The 12,485-nt window shown below is 28.7% G+C and overlaps 1 protein-coding gene across 1 annotated transcript; it reads left to right on the top strand.

Annotated features, from left to right (window-relative positions):
• The first annotated feature begins 357 nt into the window (after window positions 1-357).
• LOC111041990 (protein quiver-like) lies at window positions 358-12,485 on the top strand. The gene is made up of 3 exons (XM_022326468.1): window positions 358-809; window positions 10,867-11,031; window positions 11,297-12,485. Exons 1-3 carry the CDS (start codon window positions 740-742, stop codon window positions 11,545-11,547), a joined length of 486 nt encoding a protein of 161 aa, XP_022182160.1. The 5' UTR covers window positions 358-739; the 3' UTR covers window positions 11,548-12,485.

The following is a 12,485-nucleotide window of genomic DNA, read 5'->3' as shown; positions in this document are numbered from 1 at the left end:
AATCCATATTTTACTACCATACGTCTTTAAAAAACGTTTCAGTTATTTTGACCTTTGTCCGGGTCAAAATTATAATGGTCGTATTATAATAGTTGTTTAGTAGGTACCTACAACCTGCTGCAACTATAATATATTGACGACGATTCGCGCCGCCGCGGCCTGCAAGTCTAAGCGTACTTGGATCTACTTGGACGTATTATTATCGTCGTTCAAAAACGCCGTACCGGTACGGTTGGCATGACTGGTGGCGTTTCGCCCGGAACACCCTCGTCCGTCCCAACAGCGCCAACTCCGCGCGGGCGTCGTTGGCGTCGTCGTCGTCGTCGTCGTCGGTGGCGGCGGCGGCGGCGGCGGCGGCTTTCGGGGTCGCGCGGCGCCCGACCGTCAAACGCGCAGCAAACTTTATATTGTACGCTATCACCGTCGCGGCGCCGTCGTCGAACATAATATAATATTAATAAAATAATATTATTCGTCCGCCGGTACACCCTGTTCCGTAGTATACGCGCGCGCGTTTATAAATACACACACACGAGCGCGCGGAAGTTTATAAACACGATATTATTATTATTATATATTATTATCATCATATTTAAAGTGTACTGTTATAACAGTCGCGAACACACACACACTCTCACACACGAATATTCATATTTATTTATACACACACGCAGTGTACGCACACATCACACCACGAGCAAGTGCATTCCGTTATATCCGATATTGTTCCGCCGGAAGTATGAATGGCGCTAAATGCGCCGCGTGCCTAGCCGCCGTTCTGTTCGTACTTTTCGCATTCGTCGTCAAAGGTATTTGTCACATAATAATATAAATCGAATTTAATTAATTGATATGTACAATTTATTATTATAATAGTATTTAATATTATGCGCCTACGTCCTACCTACATAAAACGATATTGAACACAATAATCAAAGTCCTGTATATTATATGATATTATTATTTATGTTTATTTTAATGCTGCTCACGATCGTTTAGAGGGTGTACATGCATACAATATTTAGCTAATAATTTGCACGTTACACGTAGTTTAAACAAATAATATTAAATACGGACACTTTTTCCGATGATTCACAACCACTACTTTTTTTGGTACCCCTATAAATACCCATGATATAGAAAAATATCATATTATAGGTATTGGCATTGCAAAGATTATCACAAAAACTGAAAAACGTATGGAACCTTAAACTCTTTGTTAACATTGCGAAATAGTGAAAATGTATGGGGAGGGTTTTTATTAAAGGTTTATCACAAACCTGTAGGGGCTTCTCCAGTTCTACCTCCTCCCAGGACCCAGGGGCATCTCTAGAGACATGGTTTGGGGTATAGTTCATAATTTTCAAAAAACTTTTGGTATTATATGTTTTTTTTTGTAATTTTGTTTTTAACAATATACATTTTTCTAGAATTACGGCCTTGGACGGGGGCCGCGGTCCATTGCCCCCTGGAGAATCACCTCTGTCTCCTCCCCTCACTACTCACGAGGTCCAATTACATATAACAGTCATTTATTCATAATTTTACATATCATAAGTAAAAACGTTCTTAATCATATTGTATATAAACGATGTTGTTTATTTATTATACCACTATATGAAAATATAATCAATATGAAAAATAAAAATGATTCTGACTGAAATTTAGTTGAAAATTTTTTATTTTATGAAGGATAATGGAAAAAAATCGTCACATTTCAAACTAATTGTACTAAAAAGAAACTTTGGGTTAAAAAAATACTTTTAATATCACCTGCGTTCCTGTAGTGTCTATTATTTAAACTATTAAAGTATAATAAACATAAATAGGCAGTGACGTAATTTGGTTTATATTTTTGGTATCACAAACTTTTTTATGTTATCTATTATAGTGGATATTCAATCTCCACTTCTGTTTTTAATTTTTTCAACTTCAATCTTCTACTATGTGAGAAAATGGGCAATTTAAAAAAATATTGTCAATACAACATTGTTCTTAAAGCTATATGTAATTTTGGACTGAGTATAAATAATATTAAGCAGGTGTTACCATCATAGTACAAATAAATTATTAGATTATACATGTCTAATAACATGATAAATATTATAAATACCAAAACTAAAATTAAGAAACTTACAAACTTGAAAATATTCAGTGTAGTATAACAATACTTTTGCAAGATCTAAAAATTTTTTGGTGTTGAAAATTATGTACTTGCGACTTCTCAATTTCGCTACTGTACGTAAAAGATCGTGTAATTTTAATGTATTTATTTTATATTAGAAATTAAAATAACAATGTAACCACAGAATATAATATAATATAACTATATAAATATAATATTGTGCAGTCTCTTAATCTGAGAGATTTAATCAAAGGTGGGACATTGCTTAAGTTGTGGAAATAAGCTGTTTGTATGTTATATAATATATATAGTCTATAGAAAGTGTCTAAGTTTAATAGCCGATCGTGTAGGACATAGGTTTATCTATGCATTTTCGGGAATATATGCAGACACTGATTTATATATTTATCGTATCTATATGTAGTTTATGTTTTAATAACTCATTTTTTTGTGATCAAAACGAGTATAATAGTACATATTTTATTATTTATTTATATAGGTTACTGGTTGTCGTTCTAACGTTTCTCTCTGTAGCGACCAATCGATTTTAACATGTTAAAATATTATTACCATGACGATTTGGCGCTACACTGAAATAAACAAGACCTAACGCCGTGATGTACATGTGTTGATATGTATGATATGATATGTGATAATAATCCAAGACTAAAATACATATTATTATATAATATAGATTGGATATTATAGTCATTTAGATCCTATATTTAACTATTTGAGGGGTGGTGGGTTAACAAATAACGATGTCATGTAACATGTGTGTATATATAGGCTTGTTTTGCGGTTATTATATTACTTACGCATTGGGGGGAGGGGGAGGTACCTATAGGTAATCTTTATACACAAACACTTATGTCCTTCTTATATTGACCAGGTATTCTCTCCGGTAAAGCACGATTGAGCATATATACCATTTTAGAAACACGATTAAGCATAGAGTTATTTTATGTAACGTTTGCGACGTTTCAAATTTTTGTAATTTATTTTCATGAATTATTACACCAATTATTAGGATGTCAGACTTTAACGAGTCAAGAGCCATGAGCCGAGCTCAGCTATTTATCGACTTAGTTAAAACTAAGAAAAAACTATCGAAAAAACTAGAATTTAATATAAAATCTTTCGACCAATATTAAAATGGTAAAGTACGGAATTTCTACTACATACTTTATTTAAGCCAAATTGGAAACAGTTATCAATTAAATTTATTATCATTATACATTTCAAACCAGCAAGTTTATGCATATTTTATTATTTTTATTAGGTACCTACTATTATTATTAACAAATAGATAAATGTACAGATCTATGAAATTTGATTATTATTGACTATGAAATCATGTTATTTTTTAATTAACCATATTTGTAATTATTATTTTAACTATTTGAATAAATATTTATTTATAATATATAGTTCAAAATTGAAAATGACAACATCACACGGTTTTTTTAGTCTATCGTGTAAGTGTTCTTGTGTATCTCTATATCCTTCAATACACCGACAAATTTGCTAAATCGTTTTATTGTAGCCATTTGCTCGTGTATCAATAGTCGCAAAATACAAATGAGGTTATAATTCCCCAAGTGGCAATTAAAAAAATATGATTAAGTTTATATTATTTAGATGCAAAATGAGTTATTGATATTATTATATTAGTAATTTATTATTTATTTATTTGTTTATTTATTTATATTGAATACGGGACGAGCGTAATTATATTGATTTTGTTGACAATAATTCACAAGAAAAAATTATACATAATTAAGAAAGACAATTATGTATTTTATATTATGTGTTAACAGTTAATACTTAACTGACAAGTCTCAGAATTATATTTGTGCAATGTTTATTAAAAATTACTAAATCCTATACATAAATGCTGGATTTATAGAAATGTAATATTATAAATTGAATATTAAATATTCATATAAATAACATTATAATGCCAAAATATTGACCATTGAGACCAAAATACTGGGTTTTTGTTAGTGGTAACTAGCGCTTACATAAATCTCATCACTTTATAGTCTACATAGTTAGCCAGTTAGGATTAAGGGGGTAAGTTTAGATATAAATTAATTCTAAATATGTAGGTATCTATATAAACTTTAGTTTACACTATTACATAACACTGCATGATGTAGGTATATGGTAAAAACTAATGTATTGTTATTTATTATAAACTGGATCGGGTATGTGATTTTAATTTATAGTATAGAATACGGAAACAGGGGCATATCAATAAATAAATAATTTTGATGTGAAAAAGGCATTAAATATTTAGTATCGGTTGGAAATTAGATCCACGACTGCAAAGTGCAAACAACATATCATACATCTAAAACATAGTATTCGCTAGTTTTAGCTCGGTTCATGCAATATAAACAGAAAATGTGAATTTAGTTTTAGTTTTAAACTTTTAACGAATACAGCCGTTCGCCTAGATTTTACGGCGCCAAACATTATTGATTTATTATATAACATGGTATACCCAGTGATATTATATGGCCCAAAAACTTAGGTATCTAGTTTGATCAAGTATAATTTTGTAGTGTATTTACTTTGGAAACTGGTTTATACTTTTATTGACGTTCACCGCAAAGCCGTACAAATGTATTTTGTATCATACACCTATGCGAGGATCGGAATTCAATATAATAGGGGGTATTCCGACTGTATTATATAAGGTCTCTTATAAGCTTCAAATGACCTTAATTCTCGATTACCAGAAATATTACCCTTATATCATTATTCTTATTATTTTTTAATGGAATGATTTAGTTTATTTTATAGTTAATAGCAATCAGCGTTTATTACTGAGGTATTATTTTAGAAATTATTATATTAAGTTTTGAATGATTTTATGACGTAAATAGTTGGCAGAATGTTACGATATCATCAATAATCTAATATTGATTTTAAAATAAAGAATTGTTCATGATGTAGGTTCCTGCACCATACATGGTAAAAAGTCATAAACTCTGCAGTAGTCATAATTTATAAAAAATGTATGAGGTATAGGTACAAAGCCGTTATTATGTTAATAATAATTATGTTGTAGTTGGATTTCATAACAATCACTAAACATTTAATGAATCAAAATTGAGCTTAAGCTAATGGTTCCTTAAACATAATTTAGTGGTCGAATCTGACCATTAAATGTTAGTGATATAAATCAATATTTTATTCAACTCAGCAATAAAATATTAACAAGATAATGGTTTTGTACAAATTTAAAAATTCCATTTTTATATCTTATAATAGATATCCTGGATATTGGATATAATTAACTTGATGCAGATATTAAGTAGATTACTCATATTTCGATGAGTAATGATGATAATTTATAAATTATAATATTATGCAGAGCGAATAGTGGGACCTGGCTTACTGTGTTTTCTATTTCTATATACATAACTATAATTCGTAACCATTTGGATGGAACTAATTTTGAATTGCAAAAAGTGAATGATGGATATTATGCTAAAGTATAACTTTGTATTTGTTATTATGTATTAAATTAACTCCTTTATGTCAACTATGACAAATAAAAGTATTTAACTTTATATACTATATAATACAATATATTGCATGTATTATAATATTGCAATTGTTAGAATTAATATTATTACTGGTTGAGTATAAAAACATATTTTATAATTTAAATGTTTCGTTCGTTGTTTAAAAGAAATATGAAAATAATTAATACAATAAACAATTAAGTTTTATTAAAGGAACAAATTAAAATTATTTTTAATTAATTTCCTCCGACAATTCATTTAATTTATGAGTTCAGACACGATAATTTGCAACAATATTACTTGTAAAAAGGTTAATAAGTAAATTGAACCATATCAGTTATTACTAAGTAAAGGTTATCAATATTACTTATTTTTGTTTTCACTTTTCATTGTATGAAAATGTAAAGACCAAAATGAGCTGTATTCAAATAATGTATAGAATATTAATTCGATTTTTATTTTGAATTTATCAAAACGATCAATGCGTCGAATGAGCTGAAGTAGACTACGTCTTGCCTATATTCTATAATAGCATGAAATTAATAACATATTTATTATTTTATCATTCATTAGTTATTCATATTTCATTAGGAACAAATTTATTTTAGAGAAAAACTATCGTGCATTTAGATTTTAAATTCAACATATATGAATACATTGTTATTGCAGGCGTAAACAACATTATGTACATGGTATAAAATGTAAATAGTAAAAAATTATTCTTATTAGTTACGACTTATGGATACTTATGAACAGCGTGGGGAAATTATTGTACATATTTTACACATTCACTCGTCCCCGGGTTTTGGTCAATAGTATGACACCATTGTTAACACATATAAATATGTATGTATAGGTACTTATTATTTTATAATTTTATAAGTAATTGAAAAATTTAAATTACCTTTCCTATATTATGTAACATGTAGTTGTAGTACCTAACTAATAACTATAATAAAATAATAAAAATGTTGAATAATTTTTGTAAGTATTTCACCAACCCGAGTATAGATTTAATTTATAAACTCATTATGATTATAACACATAATATATTAGTTTTAAATATGTATAATAAACAAACTATGATATCATTAATGTAATTAAATTTTAATACATGCCTAGCCTAAGTATATGTGTATAATTATTATGCACGTTCTACAAAAAAAAATATGTATCTTTTTTATTCCAAGTTTTTTGTGGAATGAGCTGAGAATAATTTACATTGAAAACTACACTAATCAAAAAAGTATATACCTACTATGTTGATTTGAAACTTGTATGTTACAAAGAAAGTGTTAAGTAATCTATACGGTACCTATCCTAAAATGTTCAGTTTTATAGTTATAGTTTTATTTATTCAAACTTAAATTGTTAAAGAAACCTTCAGTATTAATACACTGTTAATGGAAGATACCCTACTTAGAATACTAGATAAATACTTTCTTAGTTTTCATAATTGTTGTCATAGGTTATGACTTATGTTTGGTTTACGGTTAGTGGTTTTGGTTAGTGTTTACTTTTACCTAGTTAGTAGTGTGAACAGTTTGGTTTTAAAATAAGAAATTTGATGAGTGCTTTTACAGTTTTGTTATAATTTGTATATGTTAGCCAAGAGATAACAGATGTTAAGCTGACATCCCCTTAATGCATATTATACATAATTTCATTTGTATTTATAAGTTATTTATATAAGACATTTACTATCAAAATTACTTAATAATATAAGCAATTATTTAAATTAACAATATTATATAATATACGATGTACTAAGTACATACTAAAAAAATAATAACTTAAAGGAAAATAAAATTATAGGTACTTAAATAAATGTCAAATAATTAAACTGGTATAGGCTTTTGCCCCCCCCCCCCCGCGTTGTCTATTTTCCTCCTATAAGATATTAAAAATATACTAAATATATTTTTAAATCATTATATTATTTTTTTGTCATATGATGTTTAATACAAATAAAATAAAAAACATAAATGTAATTTTACATTTTATTATAATAACTAAAAAATAATTTAACATTTTATTTTTATTTGACTTATACAATCTATACAATATTTAGCATAATAAGCATATAATAGACGGTTACTAAGAAGACAAAAATATAACAGAGGAACTTGAGTGGAGAAGCTGCCCACTGGCGGCACTCCGGCTTTTTTTTTATCATGGAGGGTTATTCGTTTCAGCATATTGACATATATTGTGCATGCTATTACAAGTTTGTGGATTACAGTTTAATTAGGGTTAAATAAATTTAAGTTATTACAAATAGAATATGGATTGGGAATTGTAGATAATATGAGGTTTGTGGATAAGAGATTTAATGTTGGAAATAATGACTGATTATGAAAAAATAAATATTTAACAATTGTAAAATATAAATAAAATAAAATATAAATAAAATAAAATATTTATGTTTCTTATGATAAGGCTTAATCAAAGCTACGATGTAACTGTTACTCTCCCTTTATAATATGGTACACAGAACTAAACAGAATTTATATAAGGGGGATGTAAGTATAAATTAAACTTAGTTTTTTACAGCTTTATAAATAATTTAAATAATGCGCATTTAGCAAGGGGCCGAGGGAAGGCAATGGGGGGGGGGGGGGTAAACACCCAAACCTCCCTCACTACATTATTGGAATTACATCACTAGTATCGACCAAAATATCAACTGAATATTCTAATATTTGGTGGACAATGGACATAATTTTAGTCCAAAAAAATATTTGGTGGAAAATGGAATTTAACCTTTTTTGTGGAGTAAAATGGACAGTAGAAGAAAATGGTATCTCATTTTTGGAGGATAATGAACCACTCCAGGTGTAATGTTAAATAATTGTTAAACAAATATAAACAATCACATCCAGTTCAGCAGGATTTTACATAAAAATTATAGATATTGACTTCAGTGGCCAGTGGCCAGGTTGTGGCTGGTAGTATTTCATAAACTCATAAATTATAATAGGACGAAAATACATGAATTTTTATTGCAGAAGCTAAGTACGAGCTATAAATTAAATTATGTATAAACAAGTGATTACGACTTTGAGGATATATTTTTGTAAAATGTAGAAGAGTTTATCAAAAAAAAAAAAAAATTATATATAAGCAGATTAAAATATATATCTAATACACAACTGTAATAACATCCTACTACAATTCTGAGGATATCCGAAAAATATTAAATCTTTATAGGTACACGTATAAGCTTTTATATATTAGGTCTGTGATGTATTGAGGGTAATTACATTTATCACTTTTCTAGTTTTCCTCTTTTAGTGTAGGTATAAATACTCTCTAAATGTTTGACGATAGGTGCCCGAGTGCGTACGGTCGTACTACCGTATACCCCCGTTATGTGATAAACATATATTTGAATTTATTAAACATATTGATTTAAACATATTCTTTATTTTTTGTATTTTTGTAATTATCAATTCTCAGATGGTATTTCATAAACATTAGTGATAGGCGGCACTTCAATCTAGTTTTTTTTTTTTTGGGGGGGGGGGCGGCAATTATTAGTTACTAGCCCATTAAAAATGATAAGTTTCCTTTCAATATTTTTTTTCTAGAGTGCAACTTCCCCCCTCGTGCCCCCCCCCCCACCATAATGTCACCAATGAGTCACCAGGTGATTATCAAAAAATATTTTGAGAACCAATGACCTTTTCTACCATATACTGGAAATTATACGATGTATAGCTTATGATTAAATTATTTGCCATTTAAAGGGTACTTCATAGGTATGTTCAATGTTATGTCATTTTCCTAAATTTAAGTTTCCAAAAATATTAAGTGTCTCCAATATGTGGCTCCTTTCCTTTCACGTTTTTCATTAGGTTTTCACTTTTCATGAATTTTGTTTAGATAAGTAGTACAATAATTTTCTTCAAAAGTAGGTATTAGGTACTTGTATCTATTACCTATGCCATAATGTGGGTGGCAATAAAACAATGATTTCGTGTGTACAGAGACCAATTTGTTTACCTAATGAAAGGTGTTTACCATTATTGCCTACCTACGAGAAAAATAAGTAAACCCACAAATACTTTGAGATATTTAACACTGGGATAATTAATGAAATTAGTTTGGAAGTTTCCTGTAAACATTTTTGCATTTTGTATTGAATCCAACAAACTTGTATTCAAATAGAATATATATATCAGTTATAAATTAAACACCTGATATGATATTGAATATTTTTATGGCTTAAACTGATATATTAACATATTTATATACATAAATATTAAATAATTAATAAAACCAGCAAAGTTGTAATTGAAAAATAAATAATAAACAATACTGAACTTGTTGTTATAAAAAATCCAAAGGGATTTCTACCCCTACATACTTACTTTTAAATTCTAATAGCTTTAAAAACAGATTCAATTAGTTTATACTTTATAGTAATTAATAACTCATGATTACAAAAATAGTCGAATTACATTCATTAAGCATTATAAAAAGATGGTTGAATACACTGGAGATAAGTTGGGCAGTACTAATGTCAGAGAAATACATTAAACATTAAGTACCATACCTACCTATAAAAATATATTTATACGAGTTATTTATTGATTATGATATAGTTGAACAATAGTGGTTTAAAAACTATTTGATATTTATTACAAAAAAGAACTTGAATTATTTTTGTTGCAAAATAAAATAAAATAAACTCAATCAATAAAATCAGAAATTATGATAAAATAAATGAATCAATAATTGCACCCGTCACCACTGGTCTCTGATCATTGAAAAAATGTTTGCTATTTATGACTATGTCACTGACCATGGGCACTGTATAAGCTACTAGAATACAGGATGTGTTACTGCAGGTTTTCCTATAAATTTAACATAGGAAAAAGGTATATTTGCAGTCACCCGTCTGCTCCTAGCTGTGTAGTGTGTTCAGGCAAAATAGAAAGTAGTCACTTTTTAATGCCCGTAAACTGAATATCAAGTTTTTTATATAAATAATAAATATAATATGTATGCGATTATGGATTATGGATTAGATATACCTATAAGTCCCGAGTTAAGTCTAAAATACTGAACAACACAAATACTATTTCGTTTTATTATACGTACTGCATGTCCGCATATTATATATACGAATACAATATTATTATATGTATCTATTATGTATTTGCCATCACATTTAATGATTATTTGCATTGTGTTTAGGTGCAAAATCTATAATATGCTACAAGTGCAATTCTAAATATGATCCAAGGTGCGGAGATCCATTCAATCCTTACACCATCGGTTTAGTTGATTGCAACTTAACTGACGTGCCTAGTCATTTAAAAGGAAAAGAACCAGTGATATGTCGGAAGACTGTCCAAAACAGTTAGTATACATATATTTAATATTTTATTTTGATACAGTGTTAGGTACATCGTACATTTGTACATACATGATTACAAATAAATTACATCATGAATATTATTCGATTAGTATTCGTTATTAAAACTTTAAAAATCATTCAATATTCACTATTCGATTTATACTCTTTTAAAACGTTACTACCTCTATTATCATTTACGGCCTTACTCATCCGTAAACTATTGATTGTAGACGTAAAATCGATGTTTTTTGTAATATTTTTAAACAGTTCACAAGAGTGTTCGAATAGTACGGGATTGCGGATACGTGGAGGATCCTGTTCACGATGATCAGGATTGCTATAGTAGACTCGGGTCACATGACATCGACGTAACCCATTGCTCCTGTACTTCTGACATGTGCAACGGTTCCAGGGACGTCTCCAATGGACCGTACTGGTACAGCGCGACCGCCACAGCGATGGTAGCTACTGCCGCCGTCACCATTATGGGGTTCTTCCTTAATATACACCATTTATAGACGAGATTTAAGAGATCGGACCCGATCGAAGTTAAACGAGAGATTAAATTAACAAAAAAAGTCATTTTAAATAACAAACGCTTTATAACATAGCCCAAACAGACTATATATTATATTGAAGGTGTCACTCGACGACAATACGATAACATAAGTTCACATTGTATATTTATAATAATTTTTATTATTATTACCAACATGCTCATAGTGCGGGAAAACGTTACAAAATCGCCAAAATGTAATATGCTAAGAGCTGCACGTTAAAGACGATATAGACACGGGAAACCGCGCATATATACTTTTACGATATTAAAATATTATGTACCCGCACGATGATCTAGTCTGATATTTAACCCATCAAATATATATATATACAGTCTTCGAGCGGTATCTTCATGTTTTATTATTTTTAAGAAAAAAAACGATAAATATATATTTTATTTTATTTCCGTCGAAATGCGTGTTTTTTAATAGCTCAATTAAGTAAAAAGTTTGTTCGCACTATAAGTTATAACATGTTTAAGAACAATAAATTGTGAATTTATATTAACTTAGAAAACTCTCATAATACTATTTTAATTAGACTTATCTTTGTTTTTAAGATGAATTCAAACCGTTTATTAAACTGTTTATTTTCGTGTTACACAAAAAGATCTGTTATGGTACATAAATTCACTTACGACACGCGAATTATATTTTTATATTACATTATCGTAGTTATAATGTTAGAAAATCGTTTTGGCTATACCGTATTTTTAATTAGAGAAAAGCCGAATTGGAAACCGACAATGAACTGTACCTTCACGATAACAATCTCAACATGTGCATATGCAAAGCCCGATATTTGATTTTTACATAATGTTATTCGTGTTAAGCATTTTATCTTTGAATAAACTATTATAATAATATATATACAATATATTATGTATTATTTAAAAATA

Source organism: Myzus persicae, unplaced genomic scaffold (genome assembly GCF_001856785.1).
Source record: "Myzus persicae strain clone G006 unplaced genomic scaffold, MPER_G0061.0, whole genome shotgun sequence".
In the NCBI taxonomy this organism is placed as follows: domain Eukaryota; kingdom Metazoa; phylum Arthropoda; class Insecta; order Hemiptera; family Aphididae; genus Myzus; species Myzus persicae.
This window is presented reverse-complemented; position numbering and strand designations above follow the sequence as displayed.